Here is a 16,864-nt window from a genome sequence, read left to right on the forward strand (position 1 = left end):
TATATTTTATACTTATAAATTTTAATAAATTTATATCTTATTTTTAAATCACTGATTATATGGTGCTTTATTACCACGTGTTTTTTTTGCTAATCCGGACCATCGATATTTGAAAGCTTTTATCTAAAGGTTATGGAAAAAAGCCCCCCATCGTTGGAGACATTGTCCCTTTCCCACGTTAGAATGCGTCTCATGTTTGTAAGATTAAGTTTAAAAGTATAAAAAGTATTTCAATAAACATCAAATAGTTTTTAATTATTTTTTTATAATAAAATAAGAATAAATTTTTTTTCTAAAATTGATGTGTTCAAACCATCTATACCACATCTCCCATTTAATTTAGTTATCAACCATCGGTTTGCATTGTGTGCAACAATGCAACAAAAACTAAAAGTAATAATAGAGAAAATATTCAAGAATCATGACTCGTCAAAATTTGCATTAGAAACTAAAAATGAACTTCTAAAATAACTTATGAATTGAAAACGTATTTAATATTTTTTATATTTGTTTTTGGCCTCGTTTTGGATAAACAATAAATAAATAAAAATCACAACTAAATAGCACTCATTATTTTAATTTGAATTGTCTTTCAAAATCAAGTTTTCAATCTAGCTATTCAAAAGTAAATACAAAATAAATAATCCAACAATTTAGAAAATAAATATAAAGATGTCACAAGCTTCCAGTCCACTGAAATACGATGTAAGGAACCCATGTTTCAAATTTTTATCATAACATAAAAAACAAGAGACTCTTCTTATATGTAGATTATTTATCACAATGAAGTTTTCTTTGTACGCAACACTAAGAATGGAGGGAACTCACTCAACTCAATAAAAACAATCAATCATCCAAAAGATGTGTACTTTGTTTACTCTCACAAGTATTTTATGGAGAGAATAAGACTCCCACCACCACCAAAACCTGTGAAATCAAGAATAACTTTTTCATGTTATAATCATATTCAAGTTCAAAACAAAAAAAATGCATATCATGTTACAAATAGTAAACAACACATTTTTTTTACATTATTATTAGATAAATTTGTTAAATTTCATCTCAAATTCAATCGACAAGACTCCCAATACTCTCTTCCACAAATGCTTGTCAAAACAAGCAATGCCTACCAAAATAGAAGAATCACAAAAATGAACCATAGACTTTGATACAATATTTTAGATTTCATCTTGCAACCAATTAATATCAAGTAAAATTTCCCAATAAATATATAAGCCACAACCCAAGAATTGAGACTTGAATCTCAAAATATATCACCAACATTCTTAGGGAGAAGACCAATATGCAATTTACCTGACAATGAATGTGTTTTTGCAAATATTTATGTTATTATGAAAATTTAAAACTATGTTAGACCTGTTGCAAGTTAGATAATACTTGAAGCAATAATAGATGCCCAATTGTAAATTATAATTAAAGATTGCAATACTAACCATGAACATCCTATGGATTTGCTTCATCGTAAAGCATGTGAGAAATCTTTCGACTTTTACATCTCTTAACCCTTCAAAAAATAAATGTACTTAATTGATTTCACCTTATGAGCATTATTCATGAGCTATATAAGTAGAATTCACTAACAAATCTATTGTATTCAATATTCACAGATGTGTTCAACCACATGTTCCCTTCCCTTATCCTCGTGCTTGAACTTCAAACAAAAATGTTGCACTCACAATGGTAGATAATTGCATGCATGGACAGAGTTAAATTTAAATGAATAAGGTATTAAATTTAAAACTGACTATTTAGATTGTTAAAATATCACATATTATCATTATTATATATCAAAGTATCTTAGATGATTTCTTAGAATCCATTTTAATATTTCATTAGATTTCTTTATTAATAGCTTAAAAAAAACTACCATTACAAAATATATATTTTATTATATTTTGAAATCTATCTTTGTATGTTCCAACATATAATGAGTGATCACTATTCTTTCAACGAAATATTCAACACCTTCACTGAAGCTAGCTTTCATAACTAATCATGTTCTTAACAAATATAAAAATTGAAAATTCTCTAATATCAAGTACCATATCCAAAACCAAGAAAACAATCATCCACTTCAGCTTTAATAACAAAACTCACCTTGAGGAAATGTATTTGTCAACATCAACCTTCTTCTCAGGACCATAAACAACCCATTTTTCATTTGGAGATGTAGCAGTTTCATCCATTATTTTAATATCTGCATGTTGCTTTATTTTAGAAAACTTGCTATAACCCAAATCACGACAGTATCATCATTCCAAATAATTAAGCTAATGCATTTTGAGAATTACCTTGCAACAGAACATCATGAGCATTGTAACTTTTTAGTTTCCAAAATGCATGACCATTGTTGTCCAAAAACTCAGGCTTGGTTCTCATAGCATCAGAATTATGTTTCTCTATAATATATTAGAAGAACAAATGTCAACCATTCAATATTAGAAACATTACGTTTTTATAAGATAGAAAGTAACACATAATTTTCCATTTTGGCTTCGGTAAGAGACTTATTTATTTACCAAACCAAGTCTCGACCTAGATCAAATGAAAAATAAGTATATAACAAAATTATAAGTTTAATAGATCATTCGGTTCTTAAACTTTTTGACAAATTTCAATTAGGCCCCAAAACTAAAAATTGTAATTAAGTCATTTGATCTTTTATAACTTTTGTAATTGATTCCACAGAGTTAGGAAAACTGTCACAAAATATTATTTTTGTAACAATTTAAAATTGCCACAAATTAACTATAGGACCTCAATTTCAAGAAACATAAAAGATTAAAGACTTGATTGCAAATTTTTAAAGTTTAGGGACCTAATTAAAATTTTCCAAAAAGTTCAAAGACCAATTGATATATTAAACCAAAATTATAATATCATTAAGGATGCAAGCAAAATTACTGTAGAATCTAAAAGCATATGATATACCAATGGAAGTTTGTCATATGAGTATACATTAGTTCTTTTTCATGTAAGTGTAATAAAAAAAATAGTTCACTTTAATTTTCCTATGATAATTATTGCTTGATTGCAACTTGGATAGTTTTTTGAATTATAGAATTTTGTACCATCACCTAAATATTCTGATTTAAGAGACATGATTGATGCATAATTCATAAACATCATAGCATACCTTTAGGAATTGTTCTCTTTAACTCAAGCATCTCAGCATGAGCCTGAACCACTTCACTTTGTATGTTTGTAAGAGCATCAATATCCTCCATTAGAAGGGGAGCCACATTTGAAGTAACAACTTTATCCCTCTCATTCTGCAACTTCTGCTTAAGACTTTTTTCCTGTAGATAACATGCATAAAAAGTTTCACACACAATGTAATAGCAAGGACAATCCAGATACAAAGAACATGACACCTTATTTCCTGTTACCTTTTCTTTGGCTACAGCAACCTTGGATTTTGTTTCTTTTACTTGTTTTGCATGCATTGAATTTTGATCTTCAATGTATCTCCTTAGTTTCCTACACATATTAAGCAAGTTTTCAACAACTTTAAACAAGATTAAGAAGACAACAAAAGAAAAGAAAAGGAAACAATAATTGCAGAGATGAAAACAATAAAACAATAACAAAATACACAATAAAATTATTTTCTAATTGTACTAAAAATACTTACTCTGTGCCTAAAGCTTCATCACAAAGAAAATTCAACAGAATAAGCTTTTTAGATAAATCCAAATGGTAGTATCCACTAATGCCTTCTTGAAGCCAATCCAAGGGAAAATCTTTGAGTACAAGATTAGATTTGGTAATTAAATCTTCCAGAGGTTTCAACCATGAATTACTTCCATTGCCAGTAGTTAAGGATGGAGACCTAAACCAAATTATGCAACTTTAATCCAAGTACATCATAGAAAAATTTGTCACCCCCAAAAGTATAAAGAAACAAACAAATAAATAAAAACTATAATGGATAACTCACTCATTTCCCGAATCAATTAGTATCAGAGTCAACATAATTTGAAACTGAACCATAAACTATAATGGATAACTCACTCATTTCCCGAATCAGTTAGTATCAGAGTCAACACTCTAATTTGAAACTGAACCACTAAGGTTGTGGTGTTTTGTCCTTGACGCAAATTTTGTTTGCATACTAATTCTTGTAAAATGGCTTCACCTTCTCCTTCCTTGAGGTCAAGAGCCTGACAAAATTATACACAAGATTAAATATGAAGTAACACAAGATAAAACAATTATGACTGACTGCAACATCATTAAGTATAAACAATATTTATATATGTAACAATAACACCATTATATCTAGAGTGTATCATATAATTTAATTTAATGTAACACAAGAAAATATCCCTTTCATCATGTAATCATTCAATTAAATGACCGACTACAAAAAATCTGCCATTTGATTTTTAAGTTGTATGATATTTAAAAAATAGTAAATAGTTCCAATTTTGTAATATTACTGTATAGTGTATAGCATTAAAAGAATTTGCCAATTATGGGTTGTTTGTTTAAACTTAAAATAAGTGTTTATAAATAAATAATTTTTTTAAAAAAATTCTTTAAGAAACAGATAGGAATTGCTTCTTAAAAAAGGCATAAAATTGCTTATTTAAAAAAAAAAAGTTTAGGCAAACACAACAAAAAGTAAAAAAAAATGCTTATTTTATTAAAAAGAAGTGCTTTTGTAAGAAAAGAAGTTTAAACAAACAAACCATATATATATTTAGTTGCTCAACAACTACCTGTAATAGTAAATTGCGACTAATCAAAGCTTGTGAGAAAATTATCAAAGAAGTTAACATGTAGTCATACCTTTCCAAACACTTTACAGAACTCTAAAAATTGTAATGCATTCCCAACATCTTCAGGTCGAAACTCAATGTCTAATATTTTTGTTAACTCAATTCCAGAGGGCAAAGGAATTTCCTCTTCAATTTTTTCTATCTCTAAGTTCACATCAGGAATTTCCTCTTCAATTTTTTCTATCTCTAAGTTCACACCAACAGTTTGGAACGATGTTATTTTTGCTTGAAGCACAGCACTAGCATCATCACTTATAACTATAGTGTTGCCACAAACTTTGGTGTCATCATTTGTATTTCCTTTTAATACTTCCGATGGAACTTGTTTGCAAATTTTAGGTCTTTTCAGACTCTTCTTTTTGCTAGCACCATCAACATTATTCCCATTAGATATTTCCTTTAAATCTTTAGACTTTGTTTTCTTAGATATTTTGGGTGATGATGTCTTCTGAGCGTTCGAAGGGTCAAGCTTTAAATAATTGTTTCCATCTAGAGAGTTTTCCATCCCATATTCTCTTGAGTGAAGTACTACAAGCTCCTGCAAAAGATAAACAAGAACAACCAAAATCCACAAGAGAATAAGGGCTTATGATGCATCATGCATGGCTACATGAAAGTATAAGATAAGACACAATGATCCCAAAGTCCTAACACAATGCTATAGGTGTAAATATGACAAATTTTTTTTTTAAAAAAAAGGAAAAGAATATTGATACAAAAATATATTAAATAAACATATATTTATAAATTACTTATATTTTATTAACTGGTTTTCCCAATTTCTTGATTCTTGTATTGATATTGGTTTGCCATTGTCATGATGTTATTGCTAGTCTTTTATCTCTTGAAAATTTTGTTAGAAATATATAATCACAATCAAAATTAAGTAAAAATATTATATTCAATTTATGATATTGATCCTTTCATTTTGCAAGGAACAAAACATACATTGATAAATGATATGATGTGATAAGAAAGAGATAACAAAAAATTCGAAGTGTCTAATAGGAGTTTGTGATATGTGAGTGTCCATATATCATTCACCTTTAAAGATAAGAATTGAGTTTCCATAAAAAGCAACCTCTGTGAAGATATTAATATCTGGTATAAGTATGATATGGATACATCCTCCATTTTAAAGTACAAGTGTATCATAACTAAGAGAATTAAATTTTAAAAGTTTTTAATCATACCATTAAAAATGGATAGTCAAAAAAATATTTAAGTAAAACAATCTTGAATGTTCATATATAATAATGTGGTAAAAATCAACTCCTCTGCCTGGCTACACCAATCTGTAATATTTATCTGCCAAAAACTAAGATAAATAAAACAAAACAAAATAACTATAGTACCTTATCTGATTCAATTTTCTTAACATGTGAAACACCTTTGCTTATAATAACCTTATCAGAACTTGAATTATCAACACATTTTTGCTCCTGTCATAATTAACACAACATGAATTTACATGATTCAAGAGGAGAGCTTCTTTAACCAGCAACCGTAACTTAATTTGTCGAACATAGGATAGATGGGAAGGGGCATGGAAAGAAAAATAGCATACCTTTTCAATATTTGCTTCCTTTGAAGGCAAAGCAGCAACATCAATGTCCCCATTTGAATCAAAAGCTTCAGAAGGCATCACGGTAAGCAATTCTGACACACACTTGAAACCCAATTCTCTAGCTTTATAAATTAATTGCCCAGTAGGTTTTTTACCAGCCTTTTTCCTATAAATATCACTTTTCTTTCAGAATGAACTCATAGGAACAATAAATAAATACCAACTCAAAACACACAAAGAAATAAAGAAAAAGAAACTCACCGACAAACACTACAGTTGCAGAGGTTTCTACACTTTATACATATCCAATCACCCAACTGCCCTACCTCTTCATCATTCTCCCCATACCTAATGCACCACCAAAAATCCTTAAAAGGGAAAACACATACAAATATACAAGGACTATTATACTCTATTTCTTTTAGTTTGTACATTGAACCAAGGATGTCTCCCAAACAACAATCAAAGACTAATTCCTTTGAGACATATAGCATGTTTGGTTCCACGTTTGTTACATGGAATTTCATGTTTGCATAAAAGCTAATAGTCATAGTATCCATGTTTTTTAGCAAAATTGATGTAGATTCTTGCTTTGTAAGAGTATCCAAAGATCTGTTGCCTTGCAATGAGTCCCCATACACAGAGATCACCAAAATGTGTTTGGTCATTTTTTGTTGTACGAGGCGACTAGTACCTTCCATGAGAGATATTCTTGCTCGAAGTAGGTAAGACCACCATGGCCAGCATAACTCTTGGTGGTCCTACTAAATTCAAGCAAAATCGTCTACCCTAGAGGATACCATTGTCTTGTACAAAAAAAGAAAAAGAAAAAAGGTCTTGGTGATTTCTACAAGTGTGTTTGGACACTTACAAAGTTATTGATCTTTGCACACTCTTGCCAGGCAAGAAAGCCTTTTTCATACACAAGGTTAAAAATACACCTAAAAAAAGAATAATTCTGAAAAATAAAAAAACTTTAAAAATAAAAAGAAAACTTGATGTATATATTGTTGAACCTAACCAGTTCAAGAGGCAGCTGTGGCAGAACTTGATGGTACAAGGCTTCCCCTTTTTCAAATTCTTACAAGTAGCAGCAAAATCCCTTTTTTTCTGTCGACACTTCAATGTAGAACACCAAGCAAACAACAAAGGTTATCATTTGAACAAACTTCAAAATCTAAAAACAAGAACAGATATAAGTACACACACAAAATAAAAGCAAAACTACGCACAAGCATCATCATCATACAATTCCATCAACCAAAGTTCCGATTTTTCACACAATTGCCACATTCTTTCACATACCCACATCCGGATTTCACCTTCTCTACAAACCACCACACCCCATAATGCAAAACAGAACAAAACACAGAAAAAGAAAAAATACAACGCCACAAACATCATAATCATCATCGACAACAATTCTTGAACCACATATGACTATTATGGGCAGAAAAACTCTCTATTTAACACTGTTGGATATTTAGGACTCAAACTTGAGACTACTTGTTGAAACAACCTTGTGCTGGTAGATCCACATGCTCAATGGTACATCATCATTATTATACAACCCATCAACCAAAGATCCCCTTTTTCACATAATTTACACTTTTTCTCACATATCCCACATATCCCACATTCAATCTCACCTTCTCCACAAACTACCACACCCTACAATGCAAAAACACAAACAAGGAAATGGGTATCATAAAAACTCAAAACAAAAGTACCTGGTGACAAGTTTTTCCATTTGCATGATCGTAGGTTCTATTTCTTTGAACTTTTTGAGGATCAGAACGCTTCGATTTTATGCCATCAGCAGCAACCGCATTCAAATTCTGATGCGATGTAGATCCAAGTTCCATGATGGAGTTGGAGGCAACCTCGTTCAAATTCTGAAATTGAGCAGAGAATCAAAGTTTCATGTTAGAGTTGGAGATCGATGCAAGAGTCAACAGGATTGTAAAAGCACAAATGTACCAAAGACTCTTTTTGATGAGTTTCAAACTAACTTTGAATTTGTGTCTAATAAGACACTAAAAAAACGCAGCTTAATACGAGTGATGATATGATGTTTTAATACTTGTTTTGGGAACTTTTTTTCTCTCCTTCAATGATGAGGTGGCAAGATTAGCGAAGAATGTGAAAAACAAATACGCTTTTGTGGCCTAATTTGAATTTTGCAGTTTTGGAAGAGTTTCATTCACTCTCTCTCTTCCTTTATTAATAAAAATGAGTTGTGTCCTTTAAAGATATATGAAAATAGTTTTCATGGGAGTGAATAAGAAAATAAAGAATTTTATTAATGGTGGTCATAAATGTATTTAACTTTGAATCTGAACTTTAAATGTTTTATTGGGAGGATATAAATGTAGAATTTATCTTAAAATTTAATGGAGTAAAAGAAATTAATTAATATACATGAAGATATTAATTTTGGAGTAAATGGAGTCAAAAGAATTTATCTTTAAATTTAATGGAGCAACAGGATCTTATTATTATACCATGTTCAAAACAAAAAACCAATTGAACGCCCTGAACATACTCCATTTTCAAACCAACTTTTAATATATCAAGGGTTTATTTGGTTCAAGGTAAGGGAGGGGAGGGAAAGGGAATGGTGGGGAGTGTTTAAAATTTTGTTTGTTTGAGAGGAGGGGAGGAAAAAGGAAGGAAGACAACTCTTTTCTTGTTTGATTCACAAGAGGAGAATAGATTTTAAAAATTAAGTACCTTTGTATCCTTATAATTTAGAATTTAAAAACATAAGTAAGAATATTTTGGATATTATATTAAAAATGTTTTAAAATCACCCCCTCCAAATCCCCACAATATATTAGAGGAGAACTAAAGTTAGATGAGGAGGGGTTTTGCTCCCCTCCATTCTTGCCTCTCTCCTAAAATTTGAACCAAACATGGAAGTTTATAAAATCTGCTCCCCTAAAAGTAATAAAAGAGTGATATACCATCAATTTGCATACATTCTTGAAAGAAAAATACATAAAAATATTTACATAAAAAACTTTGTTGCATTTATATATTTTTTATTTAAATATTTTATACATTTTCTATTTTTTACAAATTAATAATACTTCAAACCTTCTATGAAATTTTAAGATAAGCAACTTAACTTGAATAGTTAAAAAAAAGAAGCTATAAAAATTGAGGGCAAATATTTGTAATCGCACGTAAATGAAAACCCAGCAAATTTTACCAAATCAAGAGATTTTCCCAATAGAGGACAAGACCTCAGTCAAAAAGAACAATTCAGCAAAGTTTTTCCCCAATTCATTAAGCAAAAGGAGTGGGTCAGTTAGAAGAAAAAAACAGAACAAGTTTTTTTCCAGTTAGTTCATCAATGCACTGAACTGCAATTTTAGAAGTTCATTTTTTCAAACTGAACCATAAAATTGTTCAGTTCAGTTTTTTCAGTTTAATTTAGTATATTTATCTACTAGTTCAGTGCAGTACAGTTAATTTTGTCCACCCTACTCCCTAAGCTAGAAACCAAAACCATCATCAACACAAGGAAATTTTTCCCATCAACAAAAGATGAATCAAGAGTTAAAACAAGCCTTAGATGGAAGAATGAAACAATAGAAGGAAAGAATGAGGGAGGGTCGAGAGAAATCTCACCTAAGAAATCCGAAAGGGCTTGGACTTGAAAGATCATGGAAGACACCAACTCAAGAGTTTCTTGTATGCTCTTTGGATGAGAATGAAAATGAAATGGGAGTGTGTAGAGGGAAGGGGGAATTTGACTGCAAGAAGGGTGGGTTTTTTATATTAGTTGACTAATTTGAACTCACGCTGACCTAATGATTTCAACTAGCACATGTATTCATATATCCTCACAAAGCTTGTTGAATTCTTCATTTTTGTTTAAAATACAAGGATTAATGGTATTTAGGTTTTGGTATTTCTGTCTTTTGATGTTTCTATTCTGATTTTCTCTTCTCTGAATTCTTTTGAACTCCAATCCCATCCCAGCCAAAAAGGTTACAAGCAAAAGATCGCATGAGTTATCTAGTTTCTAGCACTTTTGTTCTCTCCAAGATGCAAAGAGATTGATCATCCTCATGCACATATCAAAATATTGAATACAAAATATAAATAATTAAAAAAATATATGCTCCAGGGAAAGAAAGCTGAATACCTAATTTGTTCAAAATCTGACAACTGCAGAGCCTTGGACTCAAAAACTAAAACTAAACAGTATTTACCATCTTGTGTTGTGTGACCTAGGATGTAACCACATTATGAAACAGGACTAATAAGGGAATAAACCTAGAGTCTAACCAACAAAAATGATTCGCTAACTAATATGCTAGTTACCATCTCAGACCATTAGTGATTGTTGTGTGCAGAATATTAACTGGTTACCATTTCAAAAGTATTATGGAATTCCTTATATTTATAGAATATTAGACCTGAAGTTTTTGTACTGATGACAAAAGCTTGTGCAATCAAAGAGAGTTGGATAAGGCAGTTCTACTTACATGAAAAGACAATATTGAGGGGGATCAAATCTGAAGACAAAGAATAGTTGCCAGAGACTAGAGCTTGTCTATTGGCAGCAATGATTCACAGAAAGGCTTTAATAGAAATTTCTTGAAAACTTTAAAATAATAAATACATACTATAAATGATTAATGGAAAAGATAGCACAAGCACCAAATACTGAATTAAAAAGAATCCAAAACATGTTCTATTTTGGACTTTAAATTGCTCAATGTTAAGTGGATCAAGATAGACTTTCAAAGTAAATCTAAATGCAATTAGAGTGAAAGTGAACTAATCAAAGAATTACCGGTAGCTTTTATACTTTGAACCAAGATAAATACTCTAGATAACACATAAGGTATTCAGATAAATCTCACTGTACTCAAAGAAAACTTGGGTGCTTGAGTTTAGACAAAATGAATCTTGTGAAAAGGTAATCAGATTGTTGAGGTGGCTAGGTTATAGGCTTGAGATGTGGTAAGACTGCATGATATACCAACAAAACATAGAACAAATGAAGTTAAAGCGGACAAAAAATAGATAAATGTAATTTTAAATTATAAATAGAAATAGAGTGAGGAAAATAAATAGAAAAGTAGTGTATTTAGAGCAGCTCATAATAAAGATAGAGGGATATACGATAGTGACTGTATGAGAGAAGAGACATGAACTAGTAAACCATAAATTTACCCATTCTACTAATTTTTCTTTTGAAGTAAAATGAAATATATGACACTATTTTGCTTTTCAGTATTTATTAATTATCTAGCAAGTATTATGAAAAAAGAGTTCATAATGAGACGAAAATAATGGTACTGATTGGTGAATTAAAACAAAATTGATAAGCATACTTCTTCACAATCAATTGTAGAACAGGAGCACTTCTCCTTGGTAGTCCTCCTCTCTGAAACAAAAAGCAGATAAAATGATGTCTAGCAACTAAAGAACATATCATAGGCTGCAGAAGAAATATTAAATCCCACTTGCAACAAGGGCAAATAGTGACAACCTCACTATTGAGCTAATGCTACTGGTTGGATGAAGATTGTTGGAGAAGTATTATGAAATAATATTCATATGTATTTGCCTAATAGCTTAAGCTTTGGAATAGTTGGTTCATGAGAAAGAGACCGGGAAGTATTGAGAAGCATACCTTTTGCCCCTGTTCAGAACCAATTCATTGGAAACTTAAGCTATAGGGTGCAGCCTTGAGGTTTGGAAGTGGGGTTTCATTTTAACAGTTACTGAACATATTGTCAAAACCTGACCTGGGTTCAAGTATTCTGTTGAGTTCATTCCAAACACAAGTAGGAAACAGAGAAAAAAAAATGTGATACTTTAATGTTACATTTTATTCCTCAAGATATGAAAAATGGAAAAATAGATACAAAAAGATAATAAGTAGTTAAGTACCAAAAAATAAATTTACAAATTCAAATAACATACTTGGCCATACTGGAATATCCGTTTCAATGCGTCATCCAAATGCTGCTCATTTTGATAGCGATATCTAGAAACATCACTCTTCATCTGTAAAAGCACAAGATGAACACTTAATACATTTAATATTCAAAACCATGTAGGTTAGACTGATTAGCAGTGAGTAGATACGAGTGATTAGAGGAAAGAAAGAATCCAATGGTAATAAACAAATAAAAGAAACCGTTTGAGAATCATGGAGGAATTTGATATTGAATGCTTAAAAGTAACTATTTCCTAGAATGAAATAATTTTGCTTAGTAAATGTACAGCTATATTCCATCGGCAAATTTTTACACGACCCATGGCTGTTACTCAATATGGGCACTATACTGCAAGGTTTGGATTGCTAACATGAGTCCAGAATAAAAAAGGGTAATCTAACAGGAAAAGTTAATAAATGAGTTGAATCTAGTTTAAAATCCTGCAACCTAAAATTAATCCACATTTTATGCCCACTTAATTCTGAATAATTGGTTTGACTCGTGCATGTTGGCAAATCCTTTTAGAATATACATTGAAAATGACCATTTTACCTAAGAAATTACAAAGTAGAATAAAGAAAAAGTTGACAATTTTAACCCTATAAATAACCAGAACCTGGACATCACATTACATGTTTCCTTTAACTACCTAATCCTGGTTGCTTTTAGATAAATGATTTAAAAGGAAAATGTTATGCATCTTGGATTTGCTTTTCTAAGTAAATATGTTAAATGGGCAATGTCAAGGTTAACCCTTCAATAATTCATTGTCATCATGGCCTACTTTAAACTGACAGCAAGCCTGGAAGTTATGAATCATTGATGAGATTACCAGTTAAAGCACTGGAGTTGCACATTTTTCCCTCGAGCTTTGAGCATCTGAATATGTCAGGCATGGACAGGCTTGAGTTTTGCATACTGCAAAAACAAACAGCCTGTGACAAAATATGAAGAGTGTGTGACCTGCAGGAGCATCCACTAAAACACCAATGCAGAATCACAAATAAAGCTATGAAGCAACAGAGTGAACATTAGCAAGGCGAACTCCTAACATGACTCTTTTTTGCACAACTTTGTTATGATAAACATCCTTCTTACAAATTTATTCACATTAATAAAACTTTCTTCACCCTGAGTGCCATTCCAATAATTGCAAGAGGGAAGTCATATAATAACATAATAGCTGACCATTCAAATCCAGGGAGAAGATTAAAAATATACCCTCAAAACCACAGCTGTATGAAACAGAAAGACCAACATAAGAAACAGAAGCACTATGCATAACCTGAAATCAATGAAGGAGGTGAAACAAGAAAATAGAACTCACAAGAAGAGAGAGTCCAACACTTAGACCAACCAGTCAACCACACCAAATGAAACCTGCAACCATTAAACAATATCCTTAGAATAAAAAACCTAACTAGCTACAAAATTTTATGTCGTGAGGACAAGGACAATCATATAAAGCAGTGAATTAGCAAGTAAAGAAGAGTGACACGAACAAGAACTAGCACAAATCAACAACAGTTCCCTCAAATAGTAGGAATATATTACAAACAAATCACCAATTCAAAGCCATGTATCATTTGTCACAAGACAGATAGACAAGATCACACTTGCAATATGTGTAAATCCATTCACGTCATAGTTTATGTCATCAATAATTCAATATTTCTTTTCTTGCTTCTCTGAGCAAAAACCTGTGTTGTCGAAACTTCACAAAATACAAATATATAAAACGATAAGCACAAGATACTGAAAACCACATTTGTCTCATAAACTATGTACTATTAATTGTACTTGTACCCTCTCAAATATAAAGTTTTATTTCATTAATTATACATCTGGATTCTCATTGTTAAAATAACAAGAGAAGATTGTTAGAAAAAGCACATAGTAACTTCTAAAGTAACCAGTGGACCCCATAATCCTTTTCCATGAAGGGAGATATTAAGGTTGTTAGGTTTTGACAAAAACTTTCTAATTGTTATTTCTTGTTTTTAACACGAACAAAAATGTCACATTATTTTGAGTTTGTTTCTTACTTTCACATACATCATCTCTTATACATACTAATCGTTGAAAATAGGAAAGGAAGTAAAAATGACATGACATGACATTTTTGTAATTATTTGTGGCAACAGGAAACAGAAAACACTTCTCAAATTTGGAATTTTGTTGGGTGTATTTGAATAGACAACTTAATTATGTGCTTGACATGTAAGCATTTATGCATAAGTTATTTCTAAAATTGAAAATGAAATATAACGTTAAATTGTCTTGGTGTAAGTTTAAGTCATTTTTATAACTTTTCCCGAAGAGGTGCAAGCATGTCATAGGGCCTATTTGGATAGACTTCTCCATAAGTAATACTAGGAGAAGAAAATTAAAATAACATTTTCCATAAATTAAAACTATCTATGCATAAAGTCAACTTATTTTCAAGTAAATGGAAAATTATTTTCATAAGTTAATTATAAGTTGAAAATAGTTTATTTTCAATGGTTGATATAAAAGGAGAAAAGACCTTGGAAACGGATAAGCCATCATCAGGGACGAGGAAAGGTTGGGCAGTGGAAGAATCTGGCAACACCAGGAACGTGTCATGACTGAGTTGGGTGGCTGAGTCAGGGACAAGTTGATCACAGAGAAACCGGTGACCTGAGCAGATGGTGGCTCCACCTGTCATTGCGCGCACACACACAATGGGAATGCCCTTTTATTAACTGAAAAATTGATATCAATACACTCCTTAGCACATTCTTTTGGAGTTCAAGCTAAGGTGAATCACCTTATAGCTCATGGTGAAGCACCAAAATTGACGTGATGAAGGCTGTAATTTTAACCTGCAAAATGAATATTCTTATAAATATGGGAATCGAACTTATATCAAGAAATTTACCATACATAGGTTCTGATCAACTAACTGAATTAGACTCATTAAGTGCAAGATGAATTTTACATATTTATTGTTCACAGCCTAACACTTCAAAATTTGGAATTGTTAATTGATTGAGACTAAGAGCTTGTTTGGATCAAAGAGTTTTTTCCAATAAAGAAATTCTCCGAAGCTTGTATCCAAACACGTTCAAAGTTGGTAAAGTTGAATTAACTTTACTGTAAACAAGGTGAGTACCAAGCGGAGGAAGCCATTGCCAGCAAGAGAAGGATCGCCGGCAGCCATGAATCAGAGTACCGTCAAGTTCCCCTTCTGCCTTCCCTCCCATGAACACCATCGAATTTTTGAACGTCTCCGACTTCCCTAAAACCTAAACCCTAAATATCTCCCACAACAACTTCAAAACATCAACCACCTGAGACATGTTCAAGAAATTCAGCAAAACAGCATTCATTCACGCCGACAACAGCTTTAACTTCGATGACAACACATCCAATACGTCAAAGCTAAAATGATATCAAAACCAGAAGCATGATTGATGCACTCAAACTCGAGATTGTGGCAAGCGCAGAAATCAACCCGAGTGCGTCGTCTCCTTTGCCCACAGATCTGCGCGAGCTTCGCTGTGACGATTTTCGCTTTCGTCTTCGCTCTTTCCGGCGGCGTGAAGATATGGTGTTGAAGGCATTGGCGGAGCGGTGGCCTTGAGACCTTTTCCAATGGCGGCGAAAGACGCCTTGGCCCGTCCAGTGCAACTAACAATTTGCATATTTACCCAAAAATGTAAGGACTACATTGCAATTATTATAAAACTAAAACCATACAAAAACAATTATGTTGTAAATATACTTTTAATTTTGTGTCTATTATTGAAAACATCACTTTAAATTTAGAAAATTGATAATACATAACTATCTTAATATGTGATTTTCAAATATGTTACATATTATCATATTTTTATATATGTTATTGATAATTTAAATGATTAAAAAAATTTTAAAAGTTACAATGATTAAAAATAATAATTTTAAATTTGAAGAAAAAATAAATTTATTTTAAATTTAAATAACTAAAAAATATTTAAACATTTTAGTTATTATAATTTTATAACTTTTTTTTTGGAAAAAAGAATAATCAATCATTATAAATATTATTTTTTTTACAAATAAACACTATAAACCTTTGTTTTTATCATAATTAATCTTAAATTTTATTAGATTTATAAATAGACATTATAAATTTTAATTTTATTTCAATAATTCTTAAATTTTATTTTTTTTACAAATAAACACTCTTAATTTTAATTTCAATCTAATTGATTTTGACATTTGATAATGTACTGTCTGACTCTCTAACCGACTAAGTTGGCTAATTCGAGACTCTTCGCGCCCTTGACGCTCAAGCCTGGAGGGTTGTGTACCCTCCAAATTCCCAATTAACCAAATTAACCAAATCAGTCGAATAAAGACTTTTTGCACTGTTAATAATTAAGCATGGAGGGTTACGTATCTTCTAACTCCCCATCCGACCGAGCAAGCCGAATTCAAGATCACTTATGAATTTCCAATGACTAATTAAGGAGGTAATTTTCATGATTGTCGCACATATTTGATTACGATTATAAATG

General features: G+C 31.2%; 1 protein-coding gene across 14 annotated transcripts; it reads right to left on the reverse strand.

Annotated features, from left to right (window-relative positions):
- Positions 1-540: 540 nt before the first annotated feature.
- LOC109814009 (uncharacterized) lies at positions 541-14,953 on the reverse strand. Of its 14 annotated transcripts, XM_083067951.1 has the most exons (18): positions 14,866-14,941; positions 13,666-13,718; positions 13,171-13,573; positions 12,322-12,405; positions 8,103-8,267; positions 7,394-7,491; positions 6,634-6,720; positions 6,373-6,538; positions 6,161-6,247; positions 4,816-5,343; positions 4,036-4,184; positions 3,656-3,853; positions 3,411-3,501; positions 3,158-3,320; positions 2,313-2,420; positions 2,119-2,218; positions 1,455-1,525; positions 541-927 (listed from the first exon to the last, which is right to left on the reverse strand). In XM_083067951.1, exons 4-17 carry the CDS (start codon positions 12,403-12,405, stop codon positions 1,465-1,467), a joined length of 2,085 nt encoding a protein of 694 aa, XP_082924077.1. In that variant the 5' UTR covers positions 13,171-13,573; positions 13,666-13,718; positions 14,866-14,941; the 3' UTR covers positions 541-927; positions 1,455-1,464. The 14 variants fall into 14 exon arrangements, with proteins under 14 accessions (XP_082924077.1, XP_082924075.1, XP_082924076.1 ...); XM_083067949.1 differs by lacking the exon at positions 1,455-1,525 and having other exon boundaries at positions 13,171-13,256; positions 14,866-14,953; XM_083067950.1 differs by lacking the exon at positions 1,455-1,525 and having other exon boundaries at positions 13,171-13,273; positions 14,866-14,953.
- Between the last annotated feature and the right edge of the window lie 1,911 nt (positions 14,954-16,864).

This window comes from Cajanus cajan, chromosome 2 (assembly GCF_000230855.2).
Source record: "Cajanus cajan strain Asha chromosome 2, NIPB_CcT2T_4, whole genome shotgun sequence".
Classification (NCBI taxonomy): domain Eukaryota; kingdom Viridiplantae; phylum Streptophyta; class Magnoliopsida; order Fabales; family Fabaceae; genus Cajanus; species Cajanus cajan.